At 43.1% G+C, this 26134-nt stretch overlaps 1 protein-coding gene across 1 annotated transcript in view; it reads right to left on the bottom strand.

Moving 5' to 3' along the window:
* The window catches only part of Lgi1 (leucine rich glioma inactivated 1), a 40155-nt gene extending 14472 nt beyond the window's left edge, over nucleotides 1-25683 (bottom strand). Inside the window, exons 1-4 of the mRNA XM_050159418.1 lie at nucleotides 25192-25683; nucleotides 24670-24741; nucleotides 5644-5715; nucleotides 5460-5531 (exon numbers count right to left, since the gene is read on the bottom strand). Coding sequence (XP_050015375.1) covers nucleotides 5460-5531; nucleotides 5644-5715; nucleotides 24670-24741; nucleotides 25192-25655 — 680 coding nt within the window. The 5' untranslated portion in view covers nucleotides 25656-25683. The remainder of the gene's footprint in view (nucleotides 1-5459; nucleotides 5532-5643; nucleotides 5716-24669; nucleotides 24742-25191) is intronic.
* Nucleotides 25684-26134: the final 451 nt, after the last annotated feature.

Here is a 26134-nt window from a genome sequence, read left to right as displayed (position 1 = left end):
TACAGAGAAACAGTTCCATATTATTCTCCTTAGTAGAAGCTCAGCTGTAGCTTTAGCTCCCTGTATCCCTTAGTTCAGGACCAGTCTGACCTTATCAGAGTACACCCCTGCCAGCCTACCCTCTCTAGGTGTCTGTTATCCCATCTGGAGAGACTGAGAAAAGAATGTAGGTTCCATTCACTGTGACAGTTAAGAAACATAGTTACCAATGGCTTTATACTTGCTCCATTACAATGGATTCTGGGAAAACTGCTGTGCCTGTAGGTGAATTTTGAAGGCTTATGCGTGTCAAGATCCCAAAATGAACTTTTCCTTCTTGCCATAAAAACAAATGATGCTTAATAGCTACACACTTTAAGAGATGTATTATTTATTTGTGTGTGTTCCTGTTTGTGTGCATGCCTATGTGTATGTGTCTCTCTCTCTGTGTGCCTATGTGTGTGCATCTGTGTGTGTCTCTGTATGCTTATATGTGTGTGTGTGCCTGTGCATATGCCTATGTTTGTGTGTGTGTGTGTCTGTGTGTATGCCCTCTGAGGTCAGAAGAGTGTGTCAGGTACCCTTGAACCTAGAGTTACTGATGGTTGTAAGCTAGTTACCCCAAGAGTGGTAGGAACTGTATTCCTGTTCTCCAGAAGAGCAACAGATGCTCTTAACTGTTGATCCATCTCAACTTAGGAGGGTGAAACCGTCTTTTCTCTCTTTCTTAGGAAAAAGAGCTTGGTAGTCCTAAAAATCTATCTTTTGCTTTTATTGACACATATACCAATATATAAATCTATACACTAATTATTTACCACATTAAGAAAATTTTGAAACTACAAAAGCTGTTTTTAAGAGAATGAAGGCACAAAATAATCATCACGGTGAAGCTTTCTTCCCATCACTAACTCAGCCACCTAGAACAAGGGATTCTGGGAGCCACATCACTGGTCCTGCGCTCCATCTTCCCATCACTAACACAGCCACCCAGAACAAGTGATTCTAGAAGCCACATCACCATTCCTGTGCTCCAAGGTCTCTAGTATCTGCTGTCCTTTAGAGCAATGGCTTGTGGGAATGGAACTGTGAACTGGGGTCCAGACCTCCCTTCTCTTCAAAGGTCTCTTCATTGGGCTACTCTGCTAAGTGTGAGGGTTAAATCAGAGCTGAGTTTTAATATTAACCCGAGAACTCTTCTTAGGAACAAGAGGAAGAAAACTTAGGAGTATTAAAGAGAAAGTGGTCTGGGGACCTAGGTGTCCTCCTGAGGTATCAGTTGACTTTCAACTGGGATGAGCTGAGGAAAAGCAGGGCCTGGCCTTGACCCAAGCCAGCTTCCGTCAGACTCACCATCAGTCTACAAACCAGCTCCAGAGTGCAGTGGTAATTGGTGTGAGCTCGGAATGGGAGGCAGGCTCCAGTTTTGGCAGTTTTCTATGAAGTCAGTTCTCTTAGGTAAGAAAGTTCTCCAAGTTCTAATCTTGCTCTTAAACCACATCTTCATACCTTTCCTTATGAGGGACAGTGAGCAACTCTGCAGTGGGTACTAAGTGACAATTGGCACTTCTCAGGTATGCCTAATCAAGAAGAAAGGAATCACCAATGTCAAATGATGAGGGCTATTAAACCTCAGTTAATTGAGCTCACAGAGAAAATCGTAATTGTTAAAAGTTAGTTTATCTTAGCCGGGCGGTGGTGGTGCACGCCTTTAATACCAGCACTTGGGAGGCAGAGGCAGGTGGATCTCTGTGAGTTCGAAGCCAGCCTGGTCTACAAGAGCTAGTTCCAGGACAGGCTCCAAAGCTACAGAGAAACTGTATCTTGAAAAACAAAACAAAAACAAACAAACAAACAAAAAATGACTCATTTTTTGTCACTGCATTGACAGTGAGGATAGCAAGGTACTCGGGAACTCATAGCTCGCAAACTTGTTTGGAGATTAAATGGGTGGATAGCTACAAAGTGCTTAGAAGGGAGACTGGAGAGCGCCAGTGCCCAGGGAAAAACTAACCCGCCGGTCTGGAATCAGGATTGCAAATGCTGCAGTGTTCTCGTGCTTTCTCTCCAGTTCAGAGCAAACCTGAATGTCAGCCTGTGAAGCTGCAGGCTCCTAGAGGCACAAGCCCAAAGTGAGGATGGTTGCAGGGGGTGGGGTGGGAGCACCCCAGATGGCCGTGGGTGTTGCTTTCTTAGCAGCACAGCCCCGTGGCACTGAAACAAATGAGCTGTCTGAGCCAGTCTAGTCTGCCATGGCGGCGATTTTCCAATGGGTTCCATTGCCATAATTAAAGGTTGTCTCAGGCAAACCACCAGCACACCAAGGTGGATGCAGTGATGGGAAGGATGGCTTCCTGCCTTCCAGAATGCCTGCCCCTAGCCGCTAGTCTCCCAAGCAGGTGTTCCATGTGGGCAATAGCCCAGGAGTCCTGGGGGATGTACTTCAAGCAGCCTCTGAGCTGAAGCTACACTTTCAAGAGTCTCTGTTGTCACCATGGAGGAACTGGGGGAGAGTGAAGGCGTGTGTGAGAGCAGGTCCCTAGGATGTGGAGGTGGTGGCCCCAGTCATGAAAACTCACAGTACGGTGTGCTTTTTCCCTAATTCTGTATCTTGGCGCACAGAAACATACACTACAGGTCTCTTGCCACATAATGTCATATGCTGCTGCCCTAGAATTCTGACAATAAAAAGGCTTGGGCAACTTCCGACTTTGTGGCCCATGAGAAGGGGAGGAGTGTCCTCTCTGGGCATAATTTACACATTCATTCTCATGCCTCTAGGAGGGCAATGCCACTGCCCAATCCTTCCATAAGGGCACCTGGCGACTACAGTGAGGTAAGGGTGTGAAACCGCTTTATAAATTCTCCCTGTGGTGTACACAGGCCAGAGGGCTTGCAGACAGCACCTCGCTGCTGGGATGCTTGCCTTTCAACTGGAAAGAACTGGTCGAAGGTGGAGCAAATGCTCTTTGAAGCCTAAAACCTTAAAGAAACAAAGCTTATTCATAAGCAGTAAATATAGTGGGAAATGAACTAGATGTACTGAGCAGGCAGAGACATTGGGTTTCAAAGGCTGCCTGCTCCATCTCTAAAGGGAAGCAGGAAGTACACCTTCAAAAGGAGCGTAAGTAGAAGGGAGCGCAAAACCTGAACAGGGCGAAATGTTTGCTTTACCAGTTCCTCTTCCTGTTCCTTCAAGGTGAGATGGATCTCGCTCATCTTCAGGGCTCTTACTCCTTGTAATGCTTAAATTGCCCCCTAGCGATGACTTAGCAAGGCCCATGCATTGTTTCCACTTTTGTAAATCAAAATAACGGTATCACGGATTAGGGAAAGATGCAAAAGACCTAAGGGTCCCCTTTGTTTGACCTAAGCCTGCCCTCAGATACAAACCTCCTCCAATAAAGTCACTCCTCCTAAGCCTCTGCAAACAGTTCCACCAGCTAAGGAATGTATAAGTCTATGGGTGTTATTCTCATTCAACCCACAACCACATATGGTAGTGAATAGCCATTGCATCTTTTGTGTGTTTATTTATTTTATTGCGTTTTGTCTGAAAAAACATTCTGCAGAACTAGACTCTATGATAAACACTGCATAATATTAATTCTGCTCCATACCATCTTTATATCATACCACCAACTGGAAGGGCATTGCAAATGGTATTTGTACTATAATGACCATAGACAAGCCTTGAAAGAATAGTATTGGATTATATAAAATACCTTTGACTTTCAGCTTCCTCTTGTTGCAATCCTAAAAGCAAGAGACAATGGGGCCTGGTAGGTATAGCAGGATGACCACATGGACACACTAGAAAGCAGGTTCTAAGAGCAAGTGTTACTCTGCTTCATCAGGGCTTAGAACGGAGCTGAGCAACTGTGAGATTAGCTCAAGATGGACAGAATGAGTATGACACACAGATTTCTCACATCATCAGCACAGATAAGGCTCATCTTAGGTGTTTAAAAAAATCGCCACTGATTGATTGAGTAGCCAATCCAATTCAGAGACTGAGCTGATTTTTTTTTTTCTTGGTTTCTCAAGATAGGGTTTCTCTGTGGCTTTGGAGCCTGTCCTGGAACTAGCTCTTGTAGACTAGGCTGGCCTTTAACTCACAGAGATCCACCTGCCTCTGCCTCCCAAGTGCTGGGATTAAAGGCATGCACCACCACTGCCCGGCTGAGTTGGTATTTTTATAGTTACATAAGAAATCAGTTCAATAATCATGTCTTCCTGCTCAACATTCTGTTTCTGATCTGAGCCTGGTGCTGCAGGGCTGTAATCCCAGATACTCAGGAATTTGAGGCAAGAAAATTGTAAATTCAAAACTTGTCTAGACTGCAGAACAAGATCAAAACCAGCCTGGACAACTTAGTAAGTTGCTGTCTCCAAATAAATAATAAAGCTGGGTGGTGATGGTACACATCTTTGATCAGCATTAGATGCTGGTCACGGTCTCATGTAACCAGGAAGCACACTAATATTTCTTCATGTTTCCTGGAAGACAATATTGTCTGTAGACAGAAGTTTCTCTCCCACCCAGTTCCACAGTGGTTCAGTCCCAAAGAAACACACAGAGGCTTATATTAATTATAACCTGTTTGGCCTATTGGCTGAGGCTTATTATTAACTGACTCTTATAACTTAAATTAGCCCATAATACTTGTCTATACTTAGCCACATGACTTGGTACCTTTCCTCAGTGAGGCATTCTCATCTTGCTTCCTCTGCATCTGGCTGCTAACTCATTCTCTGCCTTTCCCCTTCCCAGAATTCTCTTAGTCTGGTTGCCCTGCCTATACTTTCTGCCTGGCTACTGGCCAATCAACATTTTATTAAACTAATATGAGTGATAAATCTTTACAGTGTACAAGAGTGTTTTCCCACAGTAATTGTCCCTTGTTTAGAATGACTGCTGTATCTTTAATTACCCACCAAATAATTAAGTTTTTCGAGTTATAAAATAGACCGTTCAAGCACTACATAGATACTGCCTATGGTTACATCCTGTTTAAATACATATAAAGTCAGGACTTATATGGTGAAAAAAAGAACAGCAAACATCAAATTAAAGGATATAGTCAAACTTACTATTCTCCAGTATAATTCTCCAATAAAACTCATTTCAGTCATCTTATTCCCCTACATTAGATTGCTTTTCTAATTATGCTCCATCTGGGCTAAAAATAGCAAACACAATCAATTTCCTGAGTACTTGCTGACAGATGACAGAGAGGACAGCGAGTGTGCATTGAGAGAAAGAATTCGAGTTCTTAAATTTTCATGGGCACTCTTAAGCTTAGGAACCAAACTGAATTCATGGCTCAAAAACAAAGGTAGGGCTATCGCTCAGTGGTAAAGTGCTCACATAGTGAATACAAGGCCTCGGGCTTGATCCCAGCACTGCAGAATCCCCAATAAACCCAAATCAGCCCAACAAACAAAACTTGAAAAATAATAGCAACAACTATACTTACAAGTGAATTAAAGACTTGAGTCCCCGGAAAGTATGTCTTGAAATGGACTTGATGTTGTTGTTTTCTATGAATCTGCAAGAGGCGACAACACTTTTGGTCAGACAGCCACAGGAGCCGAGGAGTACCTGTCCTGAGTCAGCGTTGGGGTAGGGGGATGGGGGAGAAGTGGGGTTGTCTTACTTACAAATATTCTAGATGTGGAAGACCGATAAAAGCGTCATCACTGATCACATCGAAGGAGTTGGATGTGAATAACCTGCCCAGAAAAAGTGCACAGTGAAAACTGTGAAACTGTCAGCCTATTGGTCTTTACTGCTTTCGTCCCGTAGAGAAACAGCTGGAAACAGCTGGAGCTTGACACAGATAAATGTCTGTTTTCTATATGTTGTTGATACAGAAAACCAGGGCAGCTTTTCTCACTCCTAGCTGTCCCCTCCTGAAATGCTCACTGAAGGAGTGCTTCAGCCCCTCTCTTCAGGTCATAGGTGTCACGCGTTTTAGAAAGCATTTGGAGACACAAGCCGAGCAAGTAGGTAGCAGGTATGGCTAAATCTACAGCAAAGACACTAGGGGTCATTTTCATGAGGAAACAAGCTCTGGAAACCTCTGGAATGTCTTGAAAGGCCCAAATAATGGAACAGTGGGAGTTTAACGCTAGGAATTGTGGGAGAATTGTGGCCCCATTACGCTGTGATAGCTCACGGCAGGTATAGTGAGCGGACAGGGGTCACGAACAGCAAACACCAGCTAACCTTCTTTGAAAACACAACAGGCTGAAGATGGAAAATAACGGCACTTAGGAGGCATTTGAGGCTCTTTTATTACTAAATAATTAAAAGAAACACTTTCACTTGCACAAATTTATCAGCTTTCTTTTTCAAAATCACTGAGGAAAAAGGATGTCAACAAATCTTTCGCCACACCCTGTTGAACTCTTTGGAGAAGGTGCCAGGTTTCTAACCAAAAACCTAAAACCAGGCATTTTTAGGCTAAATAATTGAATTGTGTGCCAGACAATTTAATAGCAATGTAATAAGTCTGCTAATAAATCTTGTAGTATTTTTACTTTGAGAGTGTAGGTTAAATGTAACTGCCAGTAATTTGTCAAGCGACTTCTGTCTGAGCCCGTTAACCAGGGAGATTAAACCAGGAGATTTTACTTTGTGAAGTAATTTGAAATGAGTAATTTATGTGTTAGAATAATCAGGGGAGGGTTAGACATGAACTGAGTAGAAACTGATAATTTCCAAAGCAGAAGGATGGGAACACAGGTGTGGATTTTATGGTCAACTCTATTTTTAGAGACTTGAGATTTTTTTTTCCATATAAAAAATGGAGGTGGAGGATGAACCAGCCAAGTGAAACAAAATGACCTCTTCTGCTTCTTCCCAAACTATCAGTCCTGGAATGGTGTTGAGTTCACTACTAATCCCTCTTCCCTCTGGCGTCATGACTTTTTCAAGTCACTCACTGGACTCTGCAAAGAGCCAAGAGCCACTAATCAAACATGTACTACAGCCTGTTCTTATTAAAACGAAGCGCACGAGGTTCATGACTCTGGTAATTGTCTCCTCTCATTTTATGGTTTTGGAAAGCCACACGATGCTCAGCCTCACTCCTAGGTAAGCTGACATCCAAAGGCTGGAGCAGGCTTTGTTTTGATCCTTAAAGGCAGCAGCAACAGGGATGAAGGGAGTAAAATAGATTAATGACAGATATAGATAAGTGCCTCTCAGACTCGACAGTTTGCAAACTGCCCTGCGGTTCACCAGGGACACTCCAAGGTGCGGGAAGAAATAGCTTTTTCATCAGTAACACCCCATTAGGTTAAATCAGAAGCGAGACAGACTGGGAATGGGTACCAGTGGGCATCCCTTGTCTATGCATTGTCTATGTGTGGCACAGAGCTGAAAGACGGGATTTCTTCTAGAATTTCTGTTGGCCTGTGCAGTATTATCCTTAGTACAAGGATACGTGATAGCAACTGCTTCATTGTGAAGACTGGACAAATATTTGTCTAACAAAGTGGCTTTCACTTTACAGCACATTGCTAGATTACAACACTGGATGTAACCTTAGAGCCAGGACTTGCCCTTATTTGTTTTTGTGCCCCCCAACTCTATCCCATTTCCTGGCTTTGAAAAGAAAAATGTTTGCCAAGCTAAATTTCAAAAATTAAAACCTCTGGCTAAAAGTATAACTACAAGCAAAATATCCTAAGGAAAGAGGTCAGAACTCGATAAAGCACATGCTACGTGGTTAACAGAGAAAGGACAAAAGGCAGCTGAACAAATCTATGTAGGTAGACATCAACACAGTGGTTGTTCTTGGAGGGTGCTCTGACTGAAAGCAAGCACAAAGGCTGTCTCGAGGGTGATAAGAACATTTGATTTCTTAACCTGGGTGCTGGACCCAAGGGTGCTTATTTGTAAACAAACAAACAAAAAGCCATTGAGAAGTGGCGTACTTGTGATGGCGACCATGTCTTTATGTATAATTCTACTTCAATTTAAATTATTCTTACAAAAGCTGAAAAGGTTGCTCTGGCTGAGATAATAATGAATATCATAATTTTTTTATTCTAAAATTCAATACTGATTTCTATGAACATGGGATTGTAAAATTATACATATATTCTAAATCTACTTGAGTGGTTTATTTATTTTATTGTTCAATATAAACTTGAAAAGACTCATGAATAGATCACATTCTATTAGGAAAATAAAACTCAAATCCTTAATTTTTATAGAGTCTTAGAAATACATTTTATTTCACCGGGTGGTGGTGGCACACACTTTTGATCCCAGCACTCGAGAGGAAGAGGCAGGCAGATTTCTGTGAATTTGAGGTCAGCCTGTTCTACAAAGCTAGTTCCAGAACAGCAAGAATTAAACCCTATCTTGAAAAAAAAAAAAGATAAAGGAGAAAGAAATATTTTATTTCAACATTATGATTTGTAATTAAATCAGATAAATCAAGTATTCTTCTAACTCTGTTAAAGGAAATGGTACCTGCTGTAGCCCATGTTCATATAAAACAGTTCTAAGACAAAGCAGGATGGCTGTGTTCTATTTACATAACCTCTGTCCTTTTCCATGGGTGATTAGGGTAAGAAAGACATAGTTTTTCCCTCTGACTAGCCAGTTCCTAGATTGGGTAGTGTTCCACCATCCAAATGGCCTGGCTCAGAAAAGTATTGGCTAAGACAATAATACCCTTCTTCAGTTTGTGGAACTGACAGCTGAAACAAACTCAGCCTGCAGAGGAGCTAAAGAAGCACTCTTGGATCAATGACAATTAAGACGTGTATACAAGGACCACATAGGAACTGACCACATATGGAACCCTCACAGAGGGAAGAGTGTTGAAGGCTGCATGGGGAGATGCCTGGATCCGTGTCACCTCCAAACAGCGCTTTTCAATCTTGGATGCACTTGGAATCACCCAGCGAGCTTAAAAATACTGACAACTCAGAATCCCCACTCTCAGGGATTCTGGCTAAATTCTACACTTGGAGTGTGGCCCAAGCTATTTTAAAGCTGCCTGAGTGGTGTGTTCAGCCAGGATGCATAGGAAGAAGCTTCTGGGTCAGTTGTGATACCCCGTGTACTCGTGGGGACCAAGAATCTTCTGATCCTTGTAGCAGCTGATGTGGGTCATGGAAGGACTATGGGTTTTCCTGTCCCCCAAATACACATAATGTAAGTCCGCAGTCATATGGATCAGATGGGACAAATGTCACCCCAGGAGCCATGCCCCAGAGTTGTTTGTGAGGGGACACAAGTCTGAATGGCCTTGTTACATCAGAGGTCCATATCCCAGTCTGTAGAGGTCACGTGTGGTTTGCCTCTGTCGCAGTCCCGTGAGACCTCTGAAATCTCTGCCACTTCTCTTTCTGCGGAAGGAGAAAACCAGGCATGTTCCCACTAATCTTGGAGGGGATAGATCGGGGTGGGCCTTGACTGCTCTAGTTCCCCTCAAGGGATAAGCATGTTTCAATATGTCATGAAACAGGCTGTGGGAGGAGTGAGGATAATTTTTTTTTAAGGTAAAGGTGTGTGTTTCCTTACCAGGAGGAAGACCTAGAAAGACTGCATAGAATGGACTGAGAAAAAAAAAATCAGAGAAACAACATCCTTTACAATAGCCAGAAATAATATAAAATATCTCGGAGTAACTAATCAAACAAGTGAAAGACCTGTATGACAAGAACTTTAAGTCTTTAAAGAAAGAAATTTTGAAGAAAAGATAGCAGAAAATGGAAAGATCTTCCATGTTCATTGATAGGTAGGGTTATGCCTAGTAATAATGGCAATCCCACCAAAAGTAATCTACAGACTCAAGGCAATTCCCATCAAAATCCCAACACAATTCTTCACAGAACTTGAAAGAACAATACTCAAATTCATATGGAAAAAACAAAAAAACTGAGGATATCTGAAACGATCCTGTACAAAACAGGAACTTATAGAGGCGTCACTGTCCCTGACTTCAAACTCTACTATAGAGCCATAGTAATAAAAGCAGATTGTTATTGGCATAAAAACAGACACATGGATCAATGGAATTGAATTAAAGATGCTGACATAAATTCACACACCTATGAATACCTGATTTTTAACAAAGAAGCCAAAATTATATAATTAGAAAAAAGAAAGCTTCTTCAACACATGGTGCTGGCATAACTGGATGTCATGTAAAAAAATGCAATAGATTCATATCTATCTCCCTGCACAAAAATCAAGTCAAAGTGGATCAAAGACCTCAACATAAATCCAGTTACACTGAACCTGATTGATGAGAAAGTGGGAAGTAGCCTTGAATGCATGGACACAGGAGACCACTTCCTAAATATAAGACCAGTAGCACAGACAGTGGGAGCAACAATTAATAAATGGGACCTCCTGAAACTGAAAAACTTTTGCAAAGTGAATAACACCTGTCAATAAGACAAAATGGCAGCCTCCAGAGTGGGAAAAGATCCCTCACCCATCCCCTATCTGACAAGAGGATGATATCCAAAATATATAAAGAACTAAAGAAACTAAACCTCAAAATACCAAATAATCCAATTTAAAAATGGAGTACAGATCTAAACAGAGAATTCTCAACAGAAGAATCTCAAATGACCAAAAGACACTTAATAATTGCTCACCATCCTTAGTCATAAAGGAAATGCAAATCAAAAAGACTCTGAGATACCATATTGCATCTGACAGAATGGCTAAGGTCAAAAACACTGGTGACAGCTTATGATGGAGAGGATGTGGAGTAAGGGGAACACTTCTCCACTGCTGCTGGGTATTGAGAGAGGTTTCTGTCCCATCAGGTCCCACATCTGTTTAGTCCCAAAGAAATCACACAGAGGTCTACATTAATTATAAACTGTTTGGCCTAGTATCTCAGGCTTTTTATTAACTCTTATAACTAACTTATATTAGCCCAAAATTCTTGCCAGTCTTAGCAATGTGGCTTGGTACCCTTTTTTGGCGAGGCAGTCACATCTGTGTCTGGCTTCCTCTGTGTCTGGGTGATGACTGCAGACTGAAACTTTCCTCTTCCCAGAATTCCTGTTGCCCTGCCTCTATTTTCTGCCTCATCACCCCGCCTATACTTCCTGCCTGGCTACTGGCCAATCAGCGATTATTTTAAAAAACAAGTGATAGGGCACAGAGCATTGTCCAATAGCAGCTGGAAGTGCAAAATTGTACAGCCACTTTGGAAATCGATATGGCAGTTTCTTAGAAAATTGGGAATCAATCTACCTCAAGATCCAGCTATACATGTTTAGGTATATACCGAAAGGATGCACACTCATACCAAAAGGACACTTGCTCAACTATATCATAGCAGCATTATTTGTCTTAGCCTCAACCTGGAAACAATGCCCCTCAACTGAAGAATGGATAGGGAAAATGTGGCACATTTACACAATGGAGTACTACTCAGCTATCAAAACAATGACCTCATGAAATTTGCAGGTAAGTGGATGGAACTAAAAAAAAAAAAAAAATGATTCTGAGTGAGGTAACCCAGACCCAGATAGACAAACATGGTATGAGATGTACTCAGCCATAGGTGGATATTAGAAATAAAGTAGAGAATAACCAGCCCACAGTCCACAGCCCCAAAGAGGCTAGATAACAAGGAGGGCCCAAAGAGGGATGCATGGATTTCCCTAGGAGGGGAAAGTAGAAAAGATCTCCTGGGTAAACTGGGGTGGGGGTTGGGGGCTGGAGGGAAAGGAAAGAGAGCCTCCCAAGTGCTAGGATTACAGGTGTGCACAGCACCCCAACTTAATATAGTTTAATGGATGACTGGAATTTCATATTGCGGCATGCTATATTGTAATTGTCTAATGAAAATTCCAGTTTTTAACTGCACACTCCCTTTGGATACAAACACTTTTCCTGTCTCTTTCCCTAGATGGACTAGGAGTAGATTTCCACTGGATGTAGGATGTTTTTAAGTCCCTAGTTTTTATGCCAGCTTTGCCAATCACATATTCAACTCTGGAGTACAGGCCTATTTCATCATCTCTTCACTAACATTTATTTATCACTTTTTCCCTATGAAAAATGACTTCTTAATTCACTTGGGACTTAGTCCCATGTATAATGTAAAGTGGATCCTTCCCTTGGCTCTTTCCTAAACATTCTGTTTTCTGTTAATAATTAAACGACCTCTACCTTGTGACTGTCGTTCTTTCCAAAGGGCTGCCATTTTCCTAGCTTTCACTATTGGAAAGTGAATTTTGGACTTATGTATTATACCCACTGTTTCTTAATATAAAAATTATTTTATTTTTTCATTATTACTTATTTTATTTCCCTCTGGTATCTACTGAATTTAACACTCAATCATATTTTTATCCTTTCTCTATAAACATGAAAACATATAGACATATGACTTCACCACTGTGTAAAATATCAAGCAAGTTTTGGTTAGTAACAAGCTTTAGATTACATATTTTACTTAACCATTATTTACAAGAATGCTTTCTTTCCTTTCTCGTTCTTTATTCTATTCTTCTCTTTTATTTCCTTTCTCCTATCTTTCTTTCAAGACAAGTTCCCAGTATATAACCCTGGCGGGCCTGGAACTCACAAAAATCCATCTGTCCCGGCATCCTGAATATTGTGATTAAAAGTGTGTACTACCATGCCCAACTTAGAATAACATTTTTGAAACTGCCTTTTTAAAAACAAGCTTTCATAAATTTAACTGACAATATACACTTTGGCGAGAGGACATGACTTGATGTACTAAGGACTGACCCCACCCTGCAGTCCTTTCTTCCATTTGCCTCTGTATGGCTGTGTATGGAGCAAGGCACAGCTCTTCATCAACAAAACACTTTAGTGCCGTGGCCATAATGTTGGTGGTGGCTGGGGTCCCAGTCGGATGAAAGCTAAGATCAGCTTTCAAAAGACTAGGCAACGTAGTCACCAGGGATCTTAGATTAAATAGAACCTGTGGTCAGCAGCCGAGAAGTGAACGAGGGGCAGGGGGTCTGAGAAGCAAGGTCTGGCTGTCGGCATTCAAGGCTAAGGCTGCCCTAGGAGCAGCTGACACTGCAGAGACAAAGGTCCATTCAGAGAGAGGACAGGGCAGGCACAAAGAGTCCAGAAGTGGCTTCTTGCCCTGGTTTCTTCTTCCAAAGGCCAAGAAAGGAACACCACAGAAGGACCAAGCTTACATCTTGATTTCCCATTTGGCCATAAATCGTCTGTGTATCCCAATGCATTCCAGTTCTCTGTCTTATTAAAGGAAGGGACTGGATGAGATAGTTTCAGGGGTTACAATTAATTCTAAAGACATGTGAGTCTAGGTTTGTGACATTATAGGCACATAAGCTGGGATGGAGGTCTGTCTGCAGATGGCAAAACAGGGCGAGTGCCATGCCTCTGAGAAAATCTCATTGTCCCAAGTCAGGCTGCTCACTTGGTCCTGTCCCGAGACCCCTGACCCAATGATACTCACTCAGAACCTCTGTACCGCCTGAACATCTTGACTGCCGTCAGAACTGTCACGGGCCCCTGAAAGGCTCGCCCCCACTTTTACCTAGAACAGGTTCTCCTGGCAACAGAGGAGAAAAAGACTTTCCTCACCCATCCCTCTCCTGTAATGGACGAAGGAGAGAAGGGCCAGCGGTGGCATCTGGTTGCCACCTGGATATGGATACGGAATCAGACTTCAAAGCGTGTTTCTGCCACTTATTGCATGTTAACAAATTAAGAATGAATATGCTTGCGCTCTGTTAAAAATGAGAATTATAATAACAAAAGGACTCCCTGGATGAGCCTACAGAATCCTGGGAGAGAATGCAGATGAGCATTGTCTCTGGGGCTTCTGCCAGGGAGCAGCTACACAAAGAAAACAGGGATGGGAGAAACTCAGTTTCAGGAAAGTCTTATCCTTGCCAGATAAGACTGGTGGTGTGGTCCAAGCTATCAGGGGGTCCACGGGCAGTGTATGAAAACGCACAGTACATATTCAGGTTCCTATGGGTCGAGGCGTATGTGTACTATCTATGCACTAAGGAGAACAAGCTGCATCCGTTCCAGCTGTTGGGGGCTGTGGCAGCACTGCTGGCGGGACTTGTCAAAGCCTTTAGAGCCTCGCTTAACCAACTCAGACGCTCTGGTTGTTGGTAACGTTCATGACCCAAAAAGAGCAGGGCTGACGGAAGAAGAATTAACAATAGGCTGGTGATTCACATCAGCTAAGGGCCCCTGTTCTGAGTGCGTGTGCCATGTGAATACTTTACATTAGAATATTTTAAAATATGCTCTTCAGACAGAGGAGCGCTCAAGTGGGAAGCAGTGACGAAGAGCACATTGTTTGACAGTTATTTTTGACTCTCACCCTTGAAAAATATTTTCAATGTAATTCAGCTGATCCTTAAGTCGTCTGCCAAAAGGTGTGTGTGTGTGTGTGTGTGTGTGTGTGTGTGTGTGTGTGCTCTAAAGACATAAACTCTAATACCACCTTAGACAGGTGAAGAAACTGAAGCTGCCAGAGGTTAAGCAATGTGATCAAGCTGTATTTCTTTTTTGTCACTAGTGGGCCGGGATTAGAATATAGATTTCAAATCTGTAAGAGTTCCCTGCGCACATGCCCACCCCTTTATGATATAGTTCACTAACTCTCATCTCAGTATATTCAAAATGCGTTCTTTCTAGAAACTGGCACAGCCGCTCCCTCTCCCTGTGTTTATAGGATGTCATTATCTAGCTCCCAGGAACACCAAGGAGTGATTTAAATTTTATCTAAAGTCGGATCTGTACCAGACCTCATCTTCAGCAGCTCAACGTCTCTTTTATTCTCAAATGCATGCGGCGATGTGGGTTTTATAGTCTCCACTTAAAACATAAAGAAAACCGAGGTGAGAGGGAGTAAAATAATTTAAATCTTGCAAATGGTATAGGCACAATTCTGCAATTCCTGCATGATTGTCCTGCTGGGACTGGTTAACGTCCATGAGCACAGCTAGCTTCCTCACCTTGGTCCTACCAGCTCTGCCCAGTAGCCATAAACTGGAACAGCTGACCAATATTTCCCAGGCTGCATAAGAACTTCCAGGTACTGGGAGGGTCACACAGAGAAGAAATGGCAGCTGAGCTTAGTAGAGTGGGTTGAAGAACCTCATCTGGGTTTTTAGTTCTGCAAGTCCTTTCTTTAAGTAGAGCCTCTTCAAAGGGAAATTAAACATGCAAGTTCCCGACCTCATTGGTAGCAGGACCTGTCAATCACTGAAATCTACACAAACTGAGTCTCCCATGGAATGTATCCAGGGCAGCTTTGGCTCAGTGACAAAGTAAGCAATAATGACAAAACTCACTTCTGTTAAAAGCAACAATACAGTGAGAGTGCAACCAAGCTACGGAGCCTTTCGCTTGACGATTGAGCTGCAAGTCATTTCCAAGTAGATGAGCTAGACCATCGACTTGGAGGTTCCCTAAGGAAGAGACAGACATATGCCAAGCTGCTTGACCAGGTGGATAGGCTGGTGGTGAGGCACGACTCTAACAAAACCGTTTTGAGTCATCCCCTTATGGACCAGATGGCTTCATTTCTCCTTTAGAATGATAGACGTGACCCATCCATGGTTTGCCACCATGACTCTTCAGAACAAAGTGAGATCTAAATAAGTAAGCTAATAATTGAGTTTTGTGTCTGGACATTTTCAAGAGACGGTCCATAAAACCCGTGTTCTAGGGGGAGGTTGAGAAGAATAGAACAACTGTAAGTACAGAGTCTTCTCTAAGTCAAGGTGCATTGTGAGCAGCCAATCAGGGATGGAGATGCAGTTGTCCTCACTGGAGCATCCAACCCTCTCCTGGCAGAATAACGGTTCCCCTGGCCACAGGCTTGGAGAACACTGCATTAGGATGGAGCGCCGAAGGAAAGAAGAGCCTTTTCTTTTACTGTTTTCTTTCTTTTCCTGTCAGCTTGCCTGCCTCTCCTTTCAAGCAGGGAGACCAGAGCTTAAACATACAAATGAGGGCGGAAACCTAGGCAAACTAGGAAGGCCTTGCCAGCGATGCTGCTGCTCTTTCAGAGAGCATTTGGAACTCCTTTGCCGTCATTGTCCCCAGGAATCGGGGCACATTTCCCCTGAATAACCTTGTTAATGGCAGAGGTTGACCCTTTGAGAGGGGGTTTGGTTTGGGGAACAAAGCTACGCAAAGTCAAACCTGCCCGAGATTATTCCTGTCAGAAGGAAGTAAACAGAAGTGGTTAACAGTAAGGGCGAAGGTTTCCGCAGCCTATTGGGGTTCAACAGACAGTGAGAGGCTACCTGGGCTTACACTCGCTCTGTGCTCGGTACTTCCTCCAGAGAGAATTCTGTGCACTTGGGAAGGTCATGATGATGAGATAAAAATTGAAATACAGAGTGAGCAGCACCAGGCAATGTAAAAGTCTCTAGTCAAAACTTAACTGGTTTTATTGTGTGGCTTGTAAACCTCCAGTGAGGCCTCTTAAAGAAGAGCAGAGATACTTAGCTGTGGAAGCATGGGATAAATCTGTTTGTTCTTATGGATTTTTGGATCTATGTTTTAGAGATTCATCTGATTCTTTTTTCACAAAGTGTATATGGATGTATGCGTGAGTGTATGTGTGTGCATGAGTGTGTGTGCATGAGTGTGTGTCATTGAATGTTTGTAGATGTGTGTGTGCATGAGTGTGTGTATGTGTGAGCATGAGTGTGTGTATGTATATATGTGTGTGAGTGTGTGTGCATGAGTGTGTATGTATGAGTGTGTATATATGTGTATGAGTGTGTGCATGTGAGTATACTAGTGTGTGTATGTGTGTATGCACATGAGTATGTGTATGCACGAGTGATTGAATGTGTGTATATGTGTGTGCATGAGTGTGTATATGTGTGTATGTGTATGTGTGTACATGAGTGTGTGTGTGTTTGTGCATGATTATGTGTATGTGTATGCATGAGTGTCTGTACAAGTGTGTATATGTGCATGAGCATTGTGCATTAGTGTGTACACATGAGTGTGTATATGTGTGTGTGCATCAGTGTGTGTGTGTGTGTGAGTGTGTGTATGTGTGTGTGTATAGAGGCCAGGGGTTAATATTGGGTGTCTTCCCTATTGTTCCCCTCCTTTGCTTTTGAGACAGGGTTTTACACTGAATCCGGGGCTCACTAATTCAAAAAGATTAGCTGGCCAGCAAATTCCCAGGATCCCCCCCTCTTCCTTCCCAACACAGGTATGAGCCACCATGCCTAGAACTTTTACTGGTTGCTGGGGCTTAGACTCAGACCTTCATGCTTGAGTGACGAGCACTTACAGAGTGAGGCATCTTGGCGGCCCCGCGCATTGCTTTCTCATTGCACTTTACATAGGCAAACACCCGCCATCTCACTGTGTAAGTGGATCCAGCAATTCCTTCCTGATCTTAGACCCATGAGAGAGACACTAAAATACTGTTTCTTTTCAACCCACACAGAAGGCCCAGTCCCATTTCACTATTTAGAGGATAGGGAATTATATCACTTATTTTGACTTATTTTTGGTATAGATACTGGGGACTGAACCCGGGGTGTCATGAAATCAATACATTAGTACTTTTAGCAATAACTATAAAGACAAGTCTATATCAAGAGTTCTTTTAATTACCAATCTAATTTGCTGGTTTGTGAGAACTGATATAATAATTAATTGTTACTTTAACAAAGTGACTTTCTATGATATTATAAATTGTTCATCGATTACAGTATAATAGATTTTTTTAATTGTATTTGAATTTTTATCTTTATTAGATGCATTTATTTTGTGTGGACGAGTATGTAGGTCCACCATGTGTATGCATTGCCCACAGAGGTCATAGGAAGGTCTTGGAGCCCCTAGAACTGGAGTTGTAAGTGGCTGTGGACAAAAGGTATGGGAGCTGGGAACTGAACCTGGGTCTTCTGCAAGAGCAAGTCGCCTTAACCACTGAACCATCTCTCCAGCCCCACAGAACAGAATAGAATTTGAAGATTGGATGAAGCTAAGGTATTATTACCACAAAGCCCCCTAAATGCCAACTCATGCTCTGTTTTGTCCTTGTCCTGTTTAGAATCTGCTTTTCTCTAAAGGTTAGGAGGATAATGACTACATGTTCATGAACCGCATTGCCATTAGCAATAATCCGTGAGAGACAAGGATGTCACTTTTAAGTAAGTCATATCTTCTCTGGCTTGCCTGCCCCTACTGCTTTCTATTGTCTCATACCCAAGGGCTTTCTTCGTTTATCTCATCACCCCAAATAGCATTTGAGTTTTAAAGCCATAACTTATGTTTTCGTTGGTGTTTTATGCTTATGAAACCTGAGGCCCGGCAACATTGTGTGCTCTACCCAATGTGACACCGTCCATTTATGGTCAAAGTGGACTTTAGACTCCGTGTCCTAAATCCTAGTTTAGACCTCTTTGCACCCTACTTTTGGGGCACTCATCTGAGGAAGAGCTCAGATTCACTATTTTAAGCAAAAATGGGACATGTTTTACAAACTGTGGTTCTGCTTATTTATTCATGAGGAAGAAGTAAGAAGGTTAGACATTTTTTATAAATAAACAACATGCATTTCTTATTTAAAAGAAATTCAAGGCAAGATTTCTCAGCACGTCCTGAGAGAGACCTGTGCATAGTACCACAGAATCTTAAAGCTGGGGTTGTAGATTGACTGAGATGATACAACAGGATTGTAGCGGGAGGCTACGATAGGTTCAAAATAAGAACCAACTACGGTCAGAAAGCCAGGTTTTGCTGATTTTAATCCCTACTGCTACCCAATTCAATAGGTTCTATTGCATATTACACATTTCATACTCATAATATCAATGCCTTGCTGTTTACTCCAAATCATACAACTAGTAAGCATCGAAGAGGGAACTGGTACTCAAGAGAATCTGACCACAAAGCTACCAATGCTTGCCTCATTGCCAGCACACCAGGAAAGCAGGGGCAACTTCGTGGCTCCCACAGAGAAGCCCCTGCAACAGTACCACTGCTCATGTTAGCATCTCCAACTAGCTGGCACCACCGTCACCACCAATGCCAAACATGGCTCCGATCGCAGATGATCAGGGTGACCGTGCATGCAACATGGTTCTGATCACAGACGATCAAGGTGACCTTGCGTGCCAATCCCATTTGTGCCCCTCACAATGTCCAGCCTTGAACCTGCTGGACGGTAGGATCCCCAAACCCATTTACTCCAGTGAGAACCTCCTGCTCTGGCTTTGTTCCTGCTTACAGCTACACAATAAATACTCATCTCCCCCGGCCCCCCGGTCGCCAATAAACACTGATTTTTCACTAAGCAGTTACAAATAAGCTAGAAAATTATGTGTTCATGATTTTCTCATCTTAATAATGCATCTCTGCTGCGTCCGTTTGGGTGTCCCTCTGGACAGGGTAAATGGGCTATTTACCCTTCCCGGAAGAGAGAAACGTTGGCACCTGCAGGCAAGCGAAGAACCCAGGAAGCTAAATGGGAAGCAAAATGGGGGGACAAAAGGAGGCTAAAGACAAAGGGGTCTCAGAGAGGCTAGATGCTTTGTCTCTGAAATGCTGGCAGTCTCTCTAGAAGAACTTTGAAGATCTCTTCGCATTAGTAGTGTGTGGGTGGAGGGGGGGGGAGTTTTTAGGTCACTTGCCAGTGACCTACCATTTCCTGGTACTCTATTAATTTATGTGAAATTGGGGTATATAAAACTTTAGAAAGGCTGAAAACATGACCAAGGTCCGAAAACAAAATGCTTCACTGGAGGTCTGTGGCTATGGGGATTGGCATCAACAAATACTTAGGAAGCAAAGTTTGGCCTTCTATAGTGCCAAGACTCTTCCCTAAGCATGGCTCACTGCCCACCCTGGATGTCAGTCACGGACTAGGTATAAGCACAACTAAGTAACTTCAGTCAGTATTAGAAGCATCCAGAACATGAGAAACCAGGCTAGGACGGAGACTCCTCATTCTCTCGCGTGGTAGTCCCTGGTGTATATGGTGAGGGAGAGGCTAGGGTCAGTGTTGTGACCGACAGTCCAGAACAACAGGAAAGAGCCAAGTGCTATTAACACCAGCTCAGACACTTTGTTTTTCTCCCTTCCTAGGAACCCTTAAAAGCTTCCAAGCACTTGGGTGGCACAATGAGAGCTATTGTTGCAAAGAAGGTAACACTAATGGCGAGGACTCTGATGGAAAGCTGGGGGTGGGGGCAGTGCTGCAGAAGCCTGGAAGTCCCTAGGCAGGAAAAGTCTGTGTGAAGAGGAAGAGGCAGGTTCTAGGGTTGGGGTTTCTCACAGGGGGACTTCCCAGGTGAAAGTGGGCATCAAGGGAGGAGGGGCAGGTCACCGTCAGGCTTCTGGCCTGAGTAACTGGAAGGGTAAAATGTGCTTTTCAATGAAAGCATGCCCTCCCACAGAAGCGGTTTGCACCGACGGAAAATCAGCTCATGGGGCTGGGGTGTAGTCATTTAGTTGGTAGAATGCTTTCAGAGCGTGCATGAAGCCCTAGGTTTGATTCCCAGCACCACAGGGTAACAGAGTGTTGTGACCCAGTGTAGTGGTGTGGGGGTGGGGGTGGCAGGGTGTGACAACAAATGCCTTTAATCCCCATACTTGGGAAGTGGAGGCAGGAGGATCAGGAGTTCAAGATCATCCTTGCTAGACTGAAGAGCCAGGAATACATAAGATAATGTCTCAAAAAAAGGAAGGAAGGAAGGAAGGAAGGAAGGAAGGAAGGAAGGAAGGAAGGAAGGAAGGAAGGAAGGAAGGAAGGAAGGAAGGAAGAAAATTTTGTTAAAAAGCTAAAGACATCATGGAAATGTAGAGTTAGGTAGGGGAGCTTCGTAGACAGAGCTGCATCAATGGCACCTGCTGGACCCAGACAAGACATATTCATCCACATGTAACCAGCTAGGAAAGTGTCCTCACACCCTTGAAGCTGACTGGCCTAGCTTGAGTATTGCCACATTTTGTTCTCATTACCTATAGTAGAGAACCCAGCGGCTTTAAAGAGCCAGAGCTCCCATGGGTATTTGCCTCATGAACCGTGATAAGAACAGGCTTATTTCTTGTTCACGATATTTGCTTTTCTATTTGTTTTGAGTTTTTGATTTCTTATGGACTATGTATCCAGGTGCAACTGTGGAATAATTTTGTTAAATTTAAATAATTTTAAAAAACAGAAAAACTATTTTTATCTATATCAAGGTAAATTATGTGTTCTACCCAAGACTAAATTTCATCGGGGAAAAAAATTGGCTATTTTTTTCTGGCCTTATTGAATTTGTACAGTTTTTGTTGTTGTTGCTGCTGCTGTTCTGTATTTCTGGAATTCATTGCCAGAAAATAGGAGTGTCTTAGGAGTTGAAGGGCCTTAATTCATTAAAACGTCATAAACAAATAGCAGCCTGGCCACATTTTATTCTCTTAGTCTCCCATCATGAGTCTTGATCACTGGGGATTTCAGCCTATAGCTGGGAAGGAACAGGACCGTAATGTGTGAAAACACATTTCTCCAAATTGCGTTCACTAAAAGTACCACTTCAGCACTGAGAGCTACCGGGAGCACACAATCATGCTCATTGGTTATGCTTCAAAACTGGCCCTGTGAAAAACATGAAGAAAATGACAGTTGCTGAGGAACCTTTTTCCCCAGAAAGGATATTTAAAAAGAATGTTTTGTACAACTTATCTGATAAATTTTTATTGGCTCATTTTAATTTCTCTCTCCTCCCTAGCAGAGTGTGGCTTTTATTTTCTTCTCCTCCAGCACAGCTTACTGCATAGCCAGCCACAATTTACCAGCATATTTACCCCAAATACTACATAGAAGTTGGGGTACCTCATTTGTTTCTCGAAGCACCCGAGGGTGACATTTTAAAAAGAAATTTTCATCATCCCTCTTATGGAAGGTCTGAAGAAGCATGGGGGGCCATGAGCGCACAATCAGATTATTATGGTGGGTGCTAGGGATCCACATCACAGACACCCTTCTTTTTTAGAGGGTCTCTCTGTGTATCCGGGATGGCCTCAAACTCTGGATCCTCCTGTCTCAGCCCTCTCGAGCACTACTAGGATTGAAGGGGTGCGTTACCACACCTCGCCGGAACCAGGCATCTCTTGTTCTATTCAAACAGCAGAGAAACCAACTGCCTTCAACAAAGATCAAACAGAATTGGTTCTAAAATTTTTCTTCGCAGACATATATATGATTCATCTAGAGATCCATGGCCTAGAATTCATTGTCAACCCCTCGTGATGCTGGTGGCCCTGTGGTCTCCCTGTTCCAATGGCGTGTTCGTAGCAGGTAGGGTTCTCAGGGCACAGGGCAGCACTATCCACAAGACACCTTCTGTCTGCGGTCAAGGCACACCAGAGCCATTTATTCCTTTACTCGGTAAAATGATTTCATTTGGCCTGTTCTTGAGACAACGAGCAGGTTGCACAGGAAACGGTCCTTAGAAACAGGGTCCTAGAGCTTATGGACAGACTTTGACTTTTGATGGTTTCGCATAAGGCCAGTGTGGCCAAATCTGCCCCGTTGAGGTCAGCTAAAATGAGGTAACTGAGGACATACAGGACAGAGCTACCAGCTCCTTTGTTATTTCTGAAACCTGAACTGCTTTTAGAAAGAAAGGCTGGAATGTTCCATAGGAACTCAGAGCATGGGACAGAGGAGCATGGCACACACTCGGTGTGGGCTATTTAAAACCAGTCCCCTGGCTTCCCTCTGTGATTCTAAATAGGTGAAATCACATTACCCCACAGCAGCCGGTAACTATTTCCATGACTGCCCAGCATCTGTGCTCAGTGTGGCTGGGTCCACCCAGTGAAAACAAAGTAGAGTGTAGTCCAGGCTCCCAATGTCCAGCTAATGTCTACCTAGTGTCAGAGTGACAGACACTGGGGTGACTGAGAATGCTGGGAATTTAAGGGCTGATCTAGTGGACTATTCTAGGAAGAGGCAGGTGCCTGAGCACGTTAAAAACAAACAAACATTTATTTATGTGACCAATAAACAACATAAGCAGAGCTGATCACTTTCTCAGAATCAGCACAGACTATAGACATTGCCCCTCTGTGTCTTAAAAAGAAAAAAAAAACTCTTAAAATTCTTTTCTTTCACATGTTAACACTTCCTTTAATCAAACAGATAAACCCATAGGAACTCAGTAGTTAAATGGCAATCGCTCAAAGGCACTAGCCAGGGAAAGGACATTAATGAAACTTGTTATATAATGTCAAAACACCCGACAAGTTTGTAGAGGTAATGGAACAGTCAGGCCAGTGTTGGGATTTCCTGCAGACCACACGAGATATGAAGGAACTGTTAGCATTTTATCTTGATGTAAAAATTTAAAGCTGTAGCCCTTATAAAACACGTACGACTTTGCCACATCCAATATACCACGTCTTGAGCTTGATGTAAAGCTGCGTGTGGTGGTTCACACCTTAGATCCCTGGCAGTGGGGAAGTGGAGGGCGGAAGAGCAGCAGCTGACGGCCAGCCAGTCAAAGTTGGCATGAATTATGTGAGACCCTTTCTTAAAAATAATAAAAAAAAAGTTTTATATACTTAAATTTCTCTCTGATTACAGCTCTTCAAAATATGTCTTACAACTTCCATTTTGTAGCTAAGGAAGCACATTCAGTCTGTACAAGACTACATAAAAGTTCCAAAGAATGGTGGGCTGAGATTAGTTGCATGAAATTTGAACCCAGGATTCTCAGATTTCAAATTTACACTGTTTGCCTAGTATAAATGAGCTCAACAAAATGGCTAAGCGGGGAAACAAATACAAATTCAGAAAGCAAATAAACCAAAGCCTGCACAGTTACGGTACCTCAAATTCAGTGTATCGACAGCTGACTCTACCTTGGAAGTGTCTCTCTGCCAACCCAAGATTGATTCTGCGGCATGGAAGACCCCTTGGCCCTCATGTGATACCCCATTAAGAACTAGAGTCCAATTGCCAAACATTACACATCAGAACAAATTATCCATATTTCATTACGCCTGTGAAAAGATCTGATTTCCTAGCCCAAGGCTATTTTTGAATATTTTCAGGCATAGACTGAATATGTGGTTCCCTTGTGGCCAACTCAAAACACAGAGCATGGGGTATTGCTGTATTAATATCATCTTTCCCTCACTGTGAGGGGACTGGTGGTAAATTTGAGGAGATTAGAAAGCAGTCTCTGGAGAACTGGTATTTTAAGGAATTACCTAGAAAGAACCAATGGTGTTTTCCCCCCTTCTCGTTCTCCCCACATGGTAAATCATACAGAGGAGCAGGCTGCCCCAGATCCCCAGGAAACAACATCTTGAGTGCATATGTTATGGGCTCTGCATTGACAAATCCAAGAACTCCAGCGCAAAATGACCAAAGTTCCCAAGTTAAAAATGAAAGCAATTTCATTAAAATTGGTAGTCTTGTGGCGACATCCCAACAACTTCATAAACAGCCATTAAAGAAGACGGCGTTACAAGTTAGCGAATTTAACCCATGCGAGAATCAACCTGCATTGTGGGTGTGAAGTTACAAACCACCCCATCTGCCTCCCACCTCACTGATAGTCTCCCCCTTTTCAGAAGCATCACCACATTCAACAGAAATAATATTCAGCTTATTTTACGAGAAGGCTTATCCAACTATATGCCATATTAAAAAGCGTCGTGATAGAAAGATTTCTCACAAGAGCTGCAGCGATGGTGTGAATAAAAAACTCCCTCCTGAGATTTCAGTGAAGCCAGATCTCACAAAGGATCTGAAAGAAAACAGAACACACACACACACAAACAAACAGACACACACACAAAGAGACACACACAGAGAGAGAACAGACCTTATGTTAATCCGATTGATCACAACAGTTGCTGTTTCCACAGTATTTTATAAAGTAGGATTCTCTTCCTTCCCAGATGAAGCAAGAGAGAGATCAGCTGCTCCAGGTACCTCAGAATAATGTCTAGGGTGGGGGCTAGCTAAGCGTGCTTGGTAGCAGCTTATGGAAATCACCAAATTTTAAATACAGCAAAATCTTAGTGCTGTCAAATGGCCAAGCATGCAAGAGGAATCGCTCTCTCTCTCTCTCTCTCTCTCTCTCTCTCTCTCTCGCTCCATGCCCCCCTCTCAGAATCCATACAAACCCCCAAATCCACCAGCTGGAATTTTTTTTCAATTGTAAATTAGATATCAAAATGCTTACGGGCCTTACAGTGAGATAAGGTCAGGAGGAACGGTGCGCGGAATGGACCTGGCATTCTCGCATAGAGCGTTATCTTTGGTACAAGTACACACGGCAGGGCATTTTGGCTTCGCTGGTTTCTTCCCCTCAGTCAGCAACACCACAGAAAAGAGGCATAGGAAATAAGCAATTCTTTTCAGGGGGATGTAGGCATTTCCCATCCTTCTGCTTCTTTCTGATTCCATGCAGTCGAGAAAATCTCCCCACACATGAACAGGGCTTCTGGAATTCAGCTGCGGATTGTCTTGCTCTAGGAACAGGTCACACGGGAGTCCACCCTTCTCTGCCTCTGTATCTGCTTTTTCAAAACAGGGACCTCCAGCTGATTCGTGAGCTGTTCCTCGCTCAGGCAGAGCACTGCCGGGGGAAGAGACCTGTGAGGTGCTGCGAGATGGGAGCGAGCCAACTGCTGGAGGAAAAGAGCCGGCTCGCATCACAGAAAACAGTGAGCGCAGAGCAGTCTTCGAAGGCAAGTGAAGTGATGTAACAGAAAATAAACAGCGTTCTGCTTTCACCGGGAGGCCCTTTAATTGTTACCAAAAATAGGACAGCATTATGTCTTATTAGTGGGTGGGTGGGCGGGCGGTGGAGCAGCCATCCCAGCATAGGATGTGGGCAATCTGGGGGAACCTCTGGGAATTTGCTTTTCACGTAGCAAACAACCTCGTAAGAAAACCTAGCTTGGGGGCCAGTCTTGGCTGGGAAAAGGAAGTTAAATCAAACTCTGTCTGCAGCTCAAACCATTCCTTGCAGAGTCCACCTGGCTGATGCCACTGTTGAAAGATCAACCCGAACGCATGGAGACTGTCACTTTGAGAGGAATGCGTGTGAGCGCATACTTTCCTGACACTCACCAACTAGTGTGAATGATTATTTTTTCACAACCCCCCACCACCATACACACAGCCTGCTT

The sequence above is a fragment of the Alexandromys fortis genome, unplaced genomic scaffold, assembly GCF_014885135.2.
Source record: "Alexandromys fortis isolate MF-2015 unplaced genomic scaffold, M_Fortis_MF-2015_v1.1 scaffold_10, whole genome shotgun sequence".
In the NCBI taxonomy this organism is placed as follows: domain Eukaryota; kingdom Metazoa; phylum Chordata; class Mammalia; order Rodentia; family Cricetidae; genus Alexandromys; species Alexandromys fortis.
The sequence above is the reverse complement of the archived record's forward strand: the minus strand, read 5'-3'. Positions and strand labels throughout refer to the sequence as shown.